We start from the raw sequence: 16,337 nt of genomic DNA, 5'->3' as shown, positions 1-16,337 counted from the left end.
GTCCGGGAAAATCAAAACGAGTTTATCTATCTATCTATCTATCTATCTATCTATCTATCTCTGCTCGTTTTTGTGGCTATTCGTAAATTAAAAATACAAGTAAAAATAAATAATAAGAGCGTTTCAACTGAATTTAAACACAACGCAAAAAACCCCTTTTTCGTTTATTAATTAATTCAAGTTTTCCGTAGGACTAACCACAGCACCTAAATTGTTGTTTTTTTTGTTTTTTTAATATTTGTTTTTATAAACAGATGCTCAAATTACAGTGCAGAAGTTCCAAAACTGTCAGTTTAAAAATATTATTTTAAAAAGAAAGTAAAATAAAAAGGACAAAGATACTTATCCAATAACATGAGAGGCAAAAACAACTACAAAAACAAACAAATACACACACAAAAAATAATTAAATATAAGGATAATATTAAGCTAAACCTTAGGACATTTTGATGTACAAACATATATTAATAAATTCACAAATAGATCAGAAATGTTAGTTTTCTTTTTAAACCTGTTGTTAGTTATATATTTTACCATTATTATTTAAAAATTAATTTTATATGTATGTTTCATTATTGATTATTTAAACTTTAATGAGGCTTACTTGTATAGCAGTGCGCTGTGAAACTGACTTCTGAAAGATACCTTTTAGTTTCTCCTTTCCTTGTTTAGTTGCAAGTGTAGTTAATGTTGAACTGGTCTTTCGTACAGTGGCTTATGTTTTATAGTCTATGGTAATGGTATCATAAAATTTGAAATAATGAAATCCAGAAATTCTAAAAAGAAAAATCTCTGTTATATAACACATAAGCTCCCTGCTCTGCTGAACTACAATGCATTTGTTCACGTGCATGGTAAAAAGGCTTGCAATACAGGTCACACGTCTTAGGTATAAATAAAAATAACATCCAAACATCTGCACTCTCTGGAAACATTGACAGACAGGACCCTACAGTTTAAAGCAACATTCAGAAAAACAACACCCAAAGACTCAAACCTCTTGTATTAAAGATTTATTTACATAACAAACTACAGGAAAACACTGACCCAAACCCAGTTTATAGATCTCTGAGGAAAATGTGTCCGAAGGACAGCACAATATCTGAAGAGGAATGTATTCAAAACAGACTCGGGGTTACATGTACGGTGCCATCACAGACATAGGTGCATTTACAGACTTGCTCTACAGATACTGTATATACAAGTGAAAACCCTTTTTTTAAAAAAAAAAGAAAAAAAAAAATGACTTTTGAGATATTAAGTCACACAAAGTAAACAAATCATACAGTATAAAATATTCACAGAGCTACAGGGAATTAGCCTTTTTTTTTTTTTTTTCCAAACCATATATGCAAAATAAAAGGCAACTTTATCAACCTGCAGCTGGGATGTAAAAAACGATGGACAGATTCATCAAGTTATTTTATCATGTCGTGCTGAGTACCTCCACCAGAACCATATACATTTCTTTTACAAGCTGGCACATACAACAAAATTTAAACAATAAAATCTATTTGAGTACAACAGTATATTATTTTGCTCACTCCTCAAATAGCTGTGGTTATTTTCCACCTAATATCCCATCACTGCTTAATTTTTCTCTTTTTTATGCTAGCATTTTCTTTACATGCACTATATATTTCTTAACAGTTCAGAGGAACTTTCTGAGTGTTGAGATACACGTTACTCTGGGATGTTCAAAGGCAGCTGGTAAGAATATAATGTACCTGCACCACATTAATTATGGATCATTATTTCTGCCACAAACCAGGAATTTTCTGCTAGCAACGTAAACATCTCAGTGATAATATATGTTGTTGCTATAGCAACCTCAATCCAATATAACAGAGCATATGAAACATAATTTAAAGGTTATAGAATGACAGCAAACCACAGATTAAGGGAAGGTAAAAACCGAGGACCTGATGATGACTTAAAAACATCTTAAATCAAGATACCAGTGTGAATTTAATCTGATGGAAGTAGGAAGTGTGTTTTTGTATTTTGACTTTTAAGCGGACTGCAAAGAGAATTTAAACAGTAACTTCGTCATCTTTCAACCTGGACCCCTCTTTTCCAATGAAACAGGTCCAGGATTGAGCTAGACCGCTGAAAATAAGCTGCAATGTAACATCAACGGGCCCTTGCTCCATCCTTTTTCTTTAACTAGAAACAGCCCCAATATCGCTATCACCAGCACCCACCAGACTCCATTTACATAAACAGTCATTTTATCATTGTACAACACACTTCATTCAAAATTGACAAAAACAAAATAAAATTCATAAAAACCATCTTGGGTTGGATTTCCACTATTCCAACAATCACCAGCTCTGGTTTGGTTTAAATAAACCCCAAATTAACTGAGTTAGATGTGAAAATATGCCGGCTCTACACACACTAAATTACTGTTTATTTAAATTGAGTCTGGGGAGTTTGCTGATAGGGATTTGGGGCTGTTTCTGGATGAACAAAAATGATCTTATTCTTTAACAAAAATGTCTATCTCTGTAGGATTCTTTACATGATATTATCAGACATTTAAAATAATAATCTGAGCATGTAAGTGGCAGAAACAACCACCTTTAGTGGATGTAAATTGACTGTGCCAAGCGACCCGAGTGGTTACACTGCAGCCTGTTTCGGCGCTGCTAGCTGCAACACTCTCGCTAAATACTGGACCAGAAGCTGTTGTCTCCATTAGTCACTTGTACACAAAGATCTGATAAAACAGGGTCCAGGTTAAAGCACTGAAGTTACCCTTTAAACTGCATCAATAAATCACCACAGAACATGAGCATTTATTTGCTGTGCCACCGTGTTGATTTTTTAAATTCAAAAACAGGTTCATCTTTCTCAGTTAAGCAAATCAAACATGATCTGAGCTGACATCGCCAATCAGGAAGCCAAAAACTGTCCTCTTTATGGCAGAAGGAGTTTCCTTACAGACAACATCAACCACTTTGTGAAATCTTTAAGAAATATAAAATGAGCCACGGTCATTTAAGTTTAATTTCTGATGTTTAAAAGTACGACTATGCAAATTCTTTCACTATATAGGTTATAGGGCAGCTATGACGACTTTAGGTGACGTATTTTTGTTCATAAATACAAAGATACTTTTAATCTATTCAGGCAATAAAGTTCGACAGAAGAGTAAAAAAAAAAAATCTGATAAAATATTTTTCATGGTTTTTAACAAACAGACAAAGAAACAATGCTGAGGTATGACAGATGAAGCAGTTCTTAAATCTATAACTGAGCAGTCTTCTCATGTGTCATATGCATTGTTCAGTCAATGTACAGGTTCATTCTGTTTTAGTTTGTTGTTCCTCAGCCTCGGGTTCAGGGAGCTCCTCTTTGACAACTGCGCTCTCTGAGTTACCCGCTGACTCTTCACAGGGGTCTAAAACGTCCTCTGATGTACAGGAAGATGACAAAGCGGGAAGTGACGCCTGCTTTTCTCCTTCAGAGGTACCTTCACTGACACTCATCTCTGCGGATTCCTTTTCCTTTTCCTTATCATCTGCTGGCAACATCGGCTCTGGTTCTGGTGGCTCAATGGCGGCGGGAGTAACACTTTCAGATATGGCGCTTTCAGATATGACGCTTTCAGAGATGGCGCTTTCAGAGATGACGCTTTCAGAGATGACGCTTTCAGAGATGACGCTTTCAGATGTGATGCTTTCAGCTGGTTTTAAGTCCATTTCCTTTGGTTTTTGATCGGACGGTGGTGTCAAGACAAACATGACTTTTGCTGGCTGCCTGGAGAGGAGACTCCTGCATGAAACAAAAACATCCTTTAGATTTACATGCAGCCTTTAGCAATAAGCTATTATCAATATTAAACAGCAGTCCTTGACATTTGTTACTGAAACTTTGTGTTGTTGCAGAAATTTGTGCACACAGCTGCCTGGCTGTTTGTCAATGTGACGACTGCTAGAGCATCAACATTAACGCTCTCTGCATATATGGTCAGAATGAAACAGTTTGACTGGCTGTATGAAAACAAGTTCTTCACCTACATAGGTAAGGATGTAGATGGGGCCCAACTGGTTAATGCATGGACAGGGGGCGCCACTGTGAAACCAACCCCTTTTCTTTTAGAGTTTTTTCTTAAAGGAGAACACAGGAAATGGGATTTACAGACCTGATTTGTAGGCTGAAGCAGAATAAAACATGCAATTTAATTTCAGGTGGACTTTAATTCAGTAAATGTTCTGTGGTCTTTGACACTGTCAAGTGTTTCCTACAGATTAAAGATTGTCTGTTAAGTCAGGACAAGTAGTTTCTACTCACAATCGATCTTTGGCTTTGATATCTGCTGGATTAAAAACAAGAGACAAACCTTTTCAAGAAACTTGTCACACTAAATACCAGCTATTAATCAGGTGGTCGTACTAAGAAAAAACATACCTCTCTCCTGAATGACTTTGCATATGTGATGGGGTCTATCAGTTAAGTGTTTGGTCATCAGGTCACCGCCTGATGCATCCACAAGGAGGTCACAGTTGAGACAGACCAGCGTCAGTCTGGGGAAAAACAAAATTTTCTGTCATGTCCAATTTCAAACAGGAAACACTTTGTATTTAAGGCTGAATGTTTGATAGACTTTATGAAGCACACTTACTTTAATGCAGATGAATTCCTCTTGTAATCCATTTTCAAAAATCTGTTTTTGGTTATGGTGCTATGAAACCTAACAAAGACCAAAGAAAGATTAATTAGATAAATACAGCGGGCCTAAAATAAAGTGCCACAAATATTAATTCAATTCAAATTTGTACTCACTTGATCATGTGGTTACCAATGGAGACTTTGCAACTTGTCCGATATCTGCACGCACCACAATTTGAAGCCATTGGGAAATGAGAAAAGAAGTCGTCAACTTGTCCGTTGCACTCGATGCACGTGTACCGCCCTCCGTTGACCCTGATATTTGGAAATAAAACAGAGCACAAAACACAAAGATATTTAAACATTGAAAATCATTTCTTTTCATGGCTCAAGTCAGATTTTAAGACATTGAAAAGAAAGAATTATTAGAAATTTGTTGTCATTTATTTTAACTGTATATAATTACTTTTCTTAATTGTGCAATGAGAGGCCAGCAGGTTCCTCACTAGTCCGAACTCTTCTATTACACCACTGCATTATTTTCCTAAAGGCCCGTATCACGTGACTGACTCCAGCATATTGTTTTTGATTGCTGAGCCCAATTAACCAAATATCACACTCATTAGTTTGTTAAAGAAAGAAATCCCTCTCTATCTGCTCTACACCATATTATTTTTAGCCAGCCTAATAAGGACTGTCTGGAAAATTAATTGAAAATGCAATTAGCTACTTTGTGTCCTGCGAGGCTTTAATAACGTCTATTAATCTGATCCCACCCTGTCATAAATACCCAGGGGGTGGGGCTCGACATTAGTGGTGGGGGTGGGATGGGGCCCTGAATGATTCAGGGGGCCCAAAGCTGGACAGGCTAGAGATTATAGATTATTTATTTTTTGAAGGGGGGAAGATCCAAGTTTTTTGAGCCACATGCATGTTCAAGAGTCCAAACAATTTTTTGAGACATAGAAACAGAATAAATAGAAAGGTAATTTGAGTAGTACAAAAGAAAACTGTGACTGTTGTTAGTCGTTATGGTGACAACACATGTTACTGGGACCATAAAGTTACATTCACTAGTTTGAGAGCTGTGTTAAGGCCTATTCTTTCACCTGTTTTCCTTATCAAACAGAAGAATACAATAGAGTACACCAATACGGGGCGTCGGTGGCTTAGTGGTAGAGCAGGCGCCCCATGTACAAGGCTGTTGCCACAGCGGCCCTTTGCTGCATGTCACTCCCTCTCTCTCTCCCCCTTTCACACTTGTCTGTCCTATCGATTAAAAGCTTAAAAAAATGCCCCCAAAAAATCTTTTAAAAAAAACAAAAAGTACACCAATACAAGTTTCTCTCCTTTACCGGATGAAGGCTATCTTCAGCTCAATTGCCTTGATAACTCGTGAAAAACAATTCATTCAACCTCGACAGAAACGAGATAAAACTCACCAACACTGTCTTAGTTAGTCTCGTTTGTCGTCTAGTTTGCTAGTCCACTGTTCCCACAGTCACCAACCCCAGTTTGGTCAAAACAAATCCTTAATTCACTAAGTTTGAAGAAGTGAAAACATGCTGATCTACACGCTTTTTATCGCTTCTATCTGTGCCTCTGAGCTGTCCTCTGAGCAGTGGCACTCATTCTTCGGAGGCAGCTACAGTAACATCACGTTCTAACAAACATGCAATTAATTGCAACAAAATAATCAGGGAAATAACAGTTACAGTGATTTTTTGAAAATAAGGGATTGCTTAGTTTTTGCTGCTAAACTTCACCTCAGGGAGTTCAAGACTTGCCGCAAGTTGGTTTGTTTATACAGAAGTTAGCCCGCTACAACCATTGCAATGGCAACAGTACAAATAAAAATGGCTGCTGCTATGACAATCCTGCTATGTTGATCTGAATGGGAATGTCTGCTCTACTCTTATTCTGTTTGATTCCATTAAAATCATCATAAAGTCTCAACATGAGGAGCAGGATACAGAGGTCTGATAAGCTCACTTCTTCCCAGCTCCACGCTCTCCATACTTTTTTTCCATCTCCAAATTTCTAAGCCTCAGACCAAACCAACGCTGAATCAAGTGACATCACTTGAGGTAATTTACCACACAGAAAGTAGTTACCAACCTATACACACTAATACTTATTAAACGTCTGTATAATGAGTCACAGTGTTTATTTACAATAACCTGCAGGTAGAAAATCCTTGCCTTAGCGTCACATACTGTACATCAAAATCAAACAGCGCTGAGCAGAAGTACGGCTGAAAATGACAACAAGTTTGCCAATTTTTCATATCTGTTGTCAGCACAACGTCATCGTAATTCGGTCTATTACCAAATAATTCTGTGGTTTTATAAAAATCAATCAAGCTATTGCTGTAGAGTCTTTGACAGTGTGAAAACGCTCAGATTACAACCTGAGATTCCTGAGTGCCAGGTTGTGCTTGCTGGTCCGGCAATTCTGCTTCTTGCTGCTCTGAGTCGCCTTGGCTTTTCCTGCTGCAGAGTAGTTTGACTTAGACTTGGACGCACTGACTGGAGGTTTGGTTTGCTGGTTGAAACTTTCTGGAGTGACAGTAAAGCTCGGACGATCAGGGGAGGTCGGCAATGAGGGTGTCTTTCCCGTGAGGGATGCTCGAATGGTCACCTGGCAAGAAAACACAATATGCACTGAATTAAACTCGTATCAATCTAAGAATCGTTAAAAAGGTCTAAAACAAATGTCGTCCAGATCTTGCTATGACCAGGTCAGACCTTTGTTCCTGGAGGAAGGCCTTCCAGGGCTTGAGGCTTTCTGAAAGTCTTGTGGACGTGAGTCTTGTGCTCCAGTTTCTCCTTGTAGGTGAGAAAGTTCAGTCGGCATTTTCCACAGCGATGGATCCCTTTTTTCTGAAAAAGAAAAAACATTGCAGTGTAGAAACACAAAAACATGATTAATAAGTGATGCGACCAGAGGCTAATTGCTGAAATGTTTCATTTGAAATCACTGAAAGAATTTAACTGGTGTGAAAGAAAATACTTTCATTACTATTAATAGAGCAGCAATTAATTTTGTTTGGTTCTAACTCTACCGTATTTATTGCTCCTTCAGGGCAGGTGAAGAGAAGCTGGTTTTATTGTCAGCCTTTTATGTATTACAGTGAGGTGCAGGGCAGACAACCAAATCAATCCAACCTTAGAGTTGGAGCTAATGGTGCAAACTAATAGTGAGTTCAATCTCTTGCAAAGACATTTCTTACAATCAGAGGAATTTACGGTAAACTGTCAAACACACATTGCTCTGCGTCAGCCATGACTCCTCATCTACGTTTTTTTCTAAATGACACTGTAACAGCTTTACATAGACTTGATAAGATGCAGTGTTGTACCTGATGTTTCATGTAGTGTTGCATGTACATATGACTACTTCTGAGAACTTTGAGACAGAAGGGACAGAGCAGGTCTTTCGTGTTTTCATGGACACTTCGGAAATGTGTCTCCACATCTGAGAAGAAGGAGGACCGGTAGTTGCAGACCTGTGGAATCATTAAAACAGAATGTCAGTGTGAGTGAATGTTTTCCAGCATCAACACCACAACACAGCTCAACTTTAGGTGACAGACCTGGCAGACGTAGGGCATTTCCCCGGGCTTATGATTGTCCTTCATGTGTTCCAGAAGAACTTGCTCCGACTCAAACGCCAGCTCACATATCTTGCAGTTGGCTTAAAAAGGAAAGATGAAAAATTACAAATGGCCACTCAGCGTTTGAGGAAACTGTCATGTGACATTGAGCCGTATAGACAATTATGTTATACTTGAGGATTCGATCGGGCTGTGGGCGCTCTCGATGTGGCACTGCAGCTGGAACGGAGTCAGGTACTGTCGGTAGCAATGCTGGCAAGTTGTGTGGCTTTCCCAGCTCTCGCTGTTCTGCTTTTCAAGCTCCAGGTGGTGCTTCATATGGTTCATGAACCTGCAAGATAGAACACATGGACACACACGGACACACACAGGGCACAGAAAAGTCACTTAAATGTTAAATAAGGAACCCATGATTGAGCCTGTTTGTTACTGTAGTGATTTTCATTTGAATGTTAGGGACGGATGATATGGCCTACAAATAATGTTGTGATATTTGAAGACCATGTCGAGATACATGATATATCTCAAGATTTTGAAACCTCCTCTGAACTACATACTGCCTGCTCACACACTATTGCCTAAGACAGAGTGGTCTGTCTGGTTGGGGAATGCGTGTGACACATCATGTTTAAGAGTCTTTTTGTTTTCTTTTTGTGCTGGTGAGAAGGTGAGAGCCATAGCAGACAGCGAGAGAACTGAAACGTCGAGTCTCACGCCAGTAGTTTAAAAAAGTGACAAGACAATTTATACTTGACATTTGCTATACGGTCATTCTATACATCCCACATGAAACAGAAAGCGATACATTGACTATAATCAATATATCACTCACTTCTAATCTGAATTGTCATGGAATCAGTGCCAACACCTTCCAAAAAGCTGTTCCTGTACATTAAAGATATTAAATAGTGATGTCATTAACAGGATTAATTCAAATAAAGCAAAAACGATCAAGTCAATCAACATAAAATTAATCTGCAAAAATGTGGATGTTTTATTACTCATTTCAATCATTTTTAATGTAAAAATCAACAACATTTGCTGGCTTCAGTGACTAAAATCTTATTATTTTCTGCTTTTCTTTGTCATGTAAGATCGAGAATTGTATGTCTTTGGGTTTTGGACTGTCAGACAAAGCAAGCAATATGAAGAGGTCGCATTAGGCTGTCTAGACTTGTAATGGCCATTTTGTCAGCGCTTTTTTAAAAATTTCATAGACAAAACAATTGCCAATTAATTGAGAAAATTAGCGGCGAACAAACACTGCATGTCTAAAATCACAAAACCTCATTAAAAGACTGTAACATTATCCTTGAACACACACACACACACACACACACACACACACACTCAACAAAGGTGAGCGCATTATCTATTTATGCAGGAGGTTTACAGTAATTTGAGGGATATTTCCATTTTTAAAAGAGAAAATAGAAGCATTAAAACAAAACCAATGTCAAGCAGTGGGGGAGAAATTAATATTCATGTGTGCATGCAGTGGTTATGGTCCAGGTCCCAAAGGTTTTAAAGATAAATGAAGTATTCTCCTTGTACCTCACTTTCTAAGCATGTATAATGGCCGTTATAATATCAGCAATTACACACAGATTTTTGTTTTGCCTAATGATGTAGTGCTCCACGTCTGCACCTAGCACCTCCACAGCTACCTGCCACTGCTGCCCTGACGAGGCACAGCCCATTTTTCAGCCGGCACATTCTGCTGTCTCAGCTCCCCTAATAGAGATTTTTATGTGGATGAACTATGACCTCCACTGTGAGAGTGCGGCTGCAGTACAAATGTGTTTCCCCATTAAAAGCAGCTTACAGAAGCTTTTTTTGCAATGTTCTGAGGCAAAGTTATTTAATCAAAGGAGCAGTTGTTACGCCACCTAAACTAGCAGTCATTTTTCATCTTTAGGCCCATGAGGGAAAACGGTCCGATACGGTCATCCATCTAAGAGGAAAACTGCACTGAGGGTCAAGGAAGACGTCCGTGCTGTCTTTACTGGCACTGGACAGATCTCTCTTCAGCAAGTCCTTCAAGTCCCAGTCTGTGTTTTGAGAGCATATTAACGACTGTATGTAGTTTCAGACAAGCTTGGTCTCAAAGAGGTTTCAACAGCACGGTTTTCCACACATTTATTTATTTATGGCGCACTGCCCCAATATCAGCATTCGCTGCAACATTTAGATTTTTTTGGAGCTGCGTTTTCTCTCTCCCTCTCTTGTGCCAGAGCGTACTCTGAGCACAGATGGAGCAGCAGAGTGCCAAGCGCTGTAAAAGTGAAACTTCACCATTTTTAAAATCTATATAGTTGTAGTGTTGTCTATCGTTTTCCAACCTACTTTATGAAAACCGGTCCAGTGTTGGGTCTAACAAGCAAATAAAAGTGGGTTTTCTTCGGGTACTCCGGCTTCCTCCCACAGTCCAAGGACATGCAGTTTAACTGTTGACTCTAAATTGGCCGTAGGTGTGAATGTGAGTGTGAATGGTTGTCTGTCTCTATGTGTCAGCCCTGTGATAGTCTGGTGACCTGTCCAGGGTGTACCCTGCCTCTCGCCCAATGTCAGCTGGGATAGGCTCCAGCCCCACTGCGACCCCTAACAGGATAAGTGGTTACGGAAAAAATGAATAAACGAAAGAAAACACATGACCATTCATACCTGATATTGTTCTTGAGAACTTTTAAACAGCTCTGGCACTTGAACGTGGTGTTGGTCTTCTGTTCCTTCTTCATCCCATCTCCCATAAACCGGCCGTAGTAGAAATCTGAGACCAGCATGATGCGCTTGTTTGCAGCGTTCAGGGCTGATGGAGATGTACATTCCACGACTGCGCAGCAGCTCTGAAATTAAGAGATATATTACATAAATAAGCCATGTTAATGTTTGATGTGGGGCAAACACAGCAAAAAGAACGGATGCCTGAGTGCTTGGCACTAAACTGAAGATCTGATGTCATTACAGGCTTGTGGAAAGCAAACAAACCTGACGACTAAATAATTTTGACAGTGTTCATGATCAAACAGTGTGATATGCCATTGTGTGTTTTTTTGTGGATACTAATCTTTCAAATCTTAATGTTAATTTCCCCTCTAACACATTACTCCCCAGGCATTTTTACTCACCACAACATGAAATTTCAGGGCCTCCTGTGTAAGGAATTCTTCTTGACACTTTGGGCACTTTTTCTTCATATACCCATTATCCAAAGGGAGAATTAATTTTGTTGGCACTACAAAAAAACAATTGGATGTTATGACTGACAAGCCATTAAAACACAAGAGGAACTAAGATTAGGTTTACGCTTTGCTTAAAGTAATGGGATTACAAAACTTCATCATTAACTTACTCTAATAATAGAAACGTACCTATATCAAGCTTGGCTCTTTTTGCTGCGTTGTCTACTGGCTGTGGTGGTAATCCTCGTTTGACTAGGACTGGATCTGGATGAAATCAAAGACAATACGATAATTTTTTTCCAGCTGATTGATCTGTGTGGTGAAGTAAGCCTAAAATATTACATCAGAAAAGATAATTACCTTTGTTATTGTTATTGGCCTTTGCAGGCACAGAGAAGGTCTGAAGAGGTTGTGGATTGGAACGGTTGAGCTGCAGCTGGTGAGATTGTGCTGAATACACAGCAGGACTTTGGACGTTAGACAACGTCACAACGTTGTTGCTGATTTGTTGCACCTGAGGCCGGTGGACAACACCAGGTATTACCGTGGTTGGGGAGACCTGCTGAAAAAGCTGCTGTTGACCAGCTGAAAGACAGAACAGATAAACTCTTCAGATAGATGCTTTTCTATTACATAATTAAAGCACCGCTGAGAGGGGAAAGAAGGTTTACTCCTCAGAGGTATATTATACGCAGGTTTACCTGGTACAATTGTAAATGAAGTCCCAGGAGGGTACTGGCTCCCAAGAGAGGCAATAAACTCACTGCTGTTTGCCAATTGCGGAGAAGCGACTATGAAGCCCTGCAAAAAAGGAATAAATCCACATTTAACAGGTATCTGTTCTTATTGCACATTATTTGCAAAAATAATTTTAACACCATAAATACCTGGTTATTGACAATAACAGGCTGGGGGGTCACTGTTGTCAGATTGGGTACCACAGTATTCACTGCATTTCCAGCCACACTCAAGGGCAGCATTATTGGTGAGGCACCAATGGCAGACTTGGGAGCAGGACGCTTTATGTCTTGTTTCTCTGCACTCTGAGGAGGTGAAGGTTTAGGCTTGGCATCTTTCTGGTTATTAGCTGTAAGGAAATACAAAAGGGACAAAAAGGACTTTAACAGGATATTTTGTGTTTATATGTGAGTACACCTAAAACAAACTTCCCTGACACACCGAGCCAACAGTCAGCTATCGGTCAATGTTGGAACGTTGGTGAAAGTGTGTCCCACACTGTTGGTACTAGTGGGGCCCCGGTCAGCTTTTTGTCAGCTGATTCAATATGTTGAATCGGCGGAGCCCGTTGGTGAGAGAAAGCACCCTGATTAGAAGTTCAGCTCAGTGCACTAGTGGAGAAATAGAAGTGAGAAAAGCAAACAAAACTAAAGTCAAGTGGGGTGTCGTTGGCTTAGTGGTAGAGCAGGTGCCCCATGTACAAGGCTGTTGCCGCAGCAGCCCGGGTTCGACTCCAGCCTGTGGCCCTTTGCTACAGGTCACTCCCCCTCTCTCTCCCCCCTTCATGCTTGTCTGTCCTATCCATTAAAGGCTGGAATGTAGTCTTTGCAGTGTATTCAAGTGCAACTTTTTGGCTGAGAGACAGGCAACGTAAGGGAACGCAACAGTTGGCCTTCATCCGCCCTAGTTCTTTGGTGTGTCTGGGCCTTAACAGAGAAAATATGCAACAAGCTGGAGGACAGGCAAACAAAAAAAGATTAAATATTTATTCAAATGAATGTTAATTTGATTATAGACTATCAATACTGAGCCAACATTATATTGTGTATTTCTAAATAGCAGAGGGTGATTCTGAACTACATATACATCATATTATAATAACACAATGATTTTTGCTCGTGGAGCAAAGACATCAACAAAATTAAGTGTTGACAAGCTTCACATTAATATATTTAAAATGTGCTACGACATACAGAGCACTCCTACGAAGATGGGTTCATCGTCATCATCATCATCATCTATCAAATGAACTTCAGGAGCTTGTTTCTGCCACGGCTCCAGCTCTTCCTCGACACACTCCATAAAAAGTTCAGACATCGTGGACCTACAACAGAAAAACATAATATTCAGCCAACCTGAGCGCTACTTGATGCAGCATCTTTTACTAATACAGCAAAAAAAAACTAAACCAAAAAACTCAGGCAGGGTAAAAAAGTAGGTCTGACTATTTAACTGACTCTAGAATGAAACAGTAGCAATGATCTTTTTTTTTATATAATTTTTTTTAGACATTTACAATCAGAAAATGCAATGTTTTTACCATCTTACTCGACACTCTAAGCTTCAACATTGTAGGCCTAAGCACTACACATGGCAAGGAGACACAACAGATTTTAAACATTTTGACATGTCACAGCAGGTAAAACACAGGTGTAAATAATGAAATCAATAATGTCTGAATTAAATATAGCTGTGTTGGTTTCAGGATGCTGGCACACTGGCACATAATCAAAGTTATCAGAAACACCTGTGCTTTTCTTACTACAACAGGTCATAGTATCTGCTGTGGAAAAGACTGCATCTTGGATCTTGGATTGGTCAATCTGATTTCTGATTTTTGTTCTGGATAACATGTTAGAAAACAGCCTATTTACACCAAAACTATCGGAAAAAAAGAATCCATTGTACCTAAAAATGACACATTATATATTTTAAAGTTTCAATGCACTGTCTTTAAACATGTACATGTCATCACTGTCAAAAAACAACAACACACTGTATGCATTGTATATAGACATGTATACATCCTATTTTTATTCCACCAGCACTCCTTGCTCTATTCTAGCTTTCAATTTACAGAAATAGTTTGATATATAAATATTACAAAATACACAGTATATTCACAGTGTTTACATATATGTATGTTAAACATTAACAATACGAGAGAGCAAGAAATAGCAGCTGGTACCGGGGTATCAATGAGTGTTGAAAATATCGATTTATTGATACATATCTATTGTGAATATTTGAAACTGTTTCAATGCTCACTTCCCACAGTACTGATACACAACATGTATGTTTTGTGTAACCCTGTAAGTACACTGAGAGCAACAAAAACTGTAGTTAAATTCCCTGTAGACGTACATATACTTGGCCAATAAAATATGATTCTGACACACCCACAAAACACAGTTATATCAGCATTCGTCCATAGTATTGTTTCTGGCCACCTGATAAAGGTAAGTCCTATCTTCAATCCCATTCCAGCTCTGCTTTGGTCCTGAACAACTCAAGACACGAATATCATAGACTTATCTTAATTCTCCATTGTTTGGTGCTAACCAGGTAGTGAGTTTGTCAGCACTTTCTGAAAAAAGCTACCAATTGCCGGTATTTGAGAACGAAACTACCAAAACAATGAGCTGAGAGACACAAAATGCTACAAAGAGCTGAGGAACACTGCACAGTTGGGTGATCTCTGTGGTTTTATCATGACAAGCAACAACTTTCACATCACATGTTCTCATTCATCTCCATTGTCAATAAAAGAAATATAAGTGGACATTTCGACCTGTCAAAGTTGACTTTGTAACCACCTTGGAGCAATGCATCAAGCTACAAACATAACACTGACATGACAACACCACCTTATGGAGCTGTTACAACCAAAGTTTAGCAAACAGTTGCCTATTTACACCTCAAGCAGACACAGAGCACTATTTCCATTCAATATGAATCATGTTTCTGTCAATCTGGCACTTGTTTCAAGTCCAAAATCCATTTCTGAGGCAAACACCTGGCTCTTTAGCTGCTAAATACACCACTGTGTTCACCAGCTAATCACTGACTTTGTCTGTCTGTCATTTGGTGGTGGGCAAGTAGTGTACAGTCAGTGTTTTTTCCTTGAAAAGAGCTGTCTGCGGCGACTGAAAAAAACTGTTGAGAGTAGAGCAGTAAAGGTGTGGCTGCGAAACCAAAACAATGTGCTGAAAGGTGAAGGGGAGCTGGGAGATGTATGGTGGTTATTCTGACTAAATTAGATCAGAAATAATTGGGTCCATTTATTGGGGAAAAAAGCTTTTCCTACCAAGATGGCGTCAGATTTGGTGGATTTAAAAAAAAAGCCAGAAAATGAGGACACAAGATCAATTGTAAAACACTTTAAAACTGCATATGCTATGATTATTTACTTGTATTTTTTTTGCAAATGTGTGACAGGATATAAACTTAAGCATGAGCCGTTTTCTAGCAATGAAGAAAAATTTGGGGAAATGATGCGAGAATGTAGCGTCAATGTGAAAGATGCTGTTTTAGTTTTGTGCTGACATTTTTGCCTTCCAAATAAATCTCTACGTTTACTGAAATTGAAATAAACGTAATAAAAACGTTGCTATTTACAACAAGCTAGCATTAGCAGATGTTATGTTAGCTTAGCTAGCTCACGTTTACCTGCGATGTATAATGCTGTTAGCATCTCGGTCCTTTTCAACAGCCTGGAAGCTAATGCTAACTAGCTAACATTTAGGATTCCCAGTGCTACTGACTGATGCAGCCTGCGACATTGTCAAAGTGTTAAGTAAAAAAATCGAATTTGTAAAATGTCAACGCATTTCTATCACCAATGTATCACAGTGCCCACTGCAATCGTTATCGATTATCGATCACCGCACCACAACATTAGCTAGGCTCTGTTAGCATGTCCACATTATCTGGGAGGTGGATGCTGGGACAAAGACTGCACCCAGAGTTTGGCGCACGGGGTTTGTGTTTGAGCCTACCTCTCTTACACGCAGCCTCTGGGTCTCAGGGCAGAACCGTGTTTAGATACCAACTTCAGCACTAGTCGGTGGTCTGGACACGATAGAGTTCAGATAGTGCGGGTCTACTTCACACAGGACGGGGGGGAAGAGTGCATAGCTAGCCCGAGGCAGCGGAAATGCTCACACTGTCTGGACCAATCAGAG

General features: G+C 39.2%; 1 protein-coding gene across 5 annotated transcripts; it reads right to left on the bottom strand.

Moving 5' to 3' along the window:
- Positions 1 to 979: 979 nt before the first annotated feature.
- znf280d (zinc finger protein 280D) lies at positions 980 to 16,309 on the bottom strand. Of its 5 annotated transcripts, none has more exons than XM_050050775.1 (19): positions 16,152 to 16,156; positions 13,347 to 13,477; positions 12,303 to 12,502; positions 12,117 to 12,216; positions 11,776 to 12,000; positions 11,605 to 11,679; positions 11,362 to 11,468; positions 10,898 to 11,079; positions 8,407 to 8,564; positions 8,213 to 8,313; positions 7,979 to 8,125; positions 7,365 to 7,499; positions 7,028 to 7,257; positions 4,792 to 4,932; positions 4,631 to 4,699; positions 4,417 to 4,532; positions 4,300 to 4,324; positions 4,026 to 4,115; positions 980 to 3,780 (listed from the first exon to the last, which is right to left on the bottom strand). In XM_050050775.1, the coding sequence occupies exons 2-19, from the start codon at positions 13,468 to 13,470 to the stop codon at positions 3,309 to 3,311; spliced, it is 2,697 nt and encodes an 898-aa protein (XP_049906732.1). In that variant the 5' UTR covers positions 13,471 to 13,477; positions 16,152 to 16,156; the 3' UTR covers positions 980 to 3,308. The 5 variants fall into 5 exon arrangements, with proteins under 5 accessions (XP_049906732.1, XP_049906701.1, XP_049906711.1 ...); XM_050050744.1 differs by having other exon boundaries at positions 981 to 3,780; positions 4,300 to 4,321; positions 16,152 to 16,309; XM_050050754.1 differs by lacking the exon at positions 4,026 to 4,115 and having other exon boundaries at positions 981 to 3,780; positions 16,152 to 16,309.
- Between the last annotated feature and the right edge of the window lie 28 nt (positions 16,310 to 16,337).

This window comes from Epinephelus moara, chromosome 1 (assembly GCF_006386435.1).
Source record: "Epinephelus moara isolate mb chromosome 1, YSFRI_EMoa_1.0, whole genome shotgun sequence".
Taxonomy (NCBI): domain Eukaryota; kingdom Metazoa; phylum Chordata; class Actinopteri; order Perciformes; family Serranidae; genus Epinephelus; species Epinephelus moara.
This window is presented reverse-complemented; position numbering and strand designations above follow the sequence as displayed.

Excerpts from the sequence above, each read along its gene's own strand:
- znf280d (XM_050050775.1), bottom strand. The coding sequence starts at position 13,470 with ATGTCTGAACTTTTTATGGAGTGTGTCGAGGAAGAGCTGGAGCCGTGG. Across the intron at positions 12,217-12,302 it reads CTGTTATTGTCAATAACCAG|GGCTTCATAGTCGCTTCTCC; the intron begins GTATTTATGGTG and ends CCTTTTTTGCAG. Across the intron at positions 4,700-4,791 it reads ATTGGTAACCACATGATCAA|GTTTCATAGCACCATAACCA; the intron begins GTGAGTACAAAT and ends GGTCTTTGTTAG.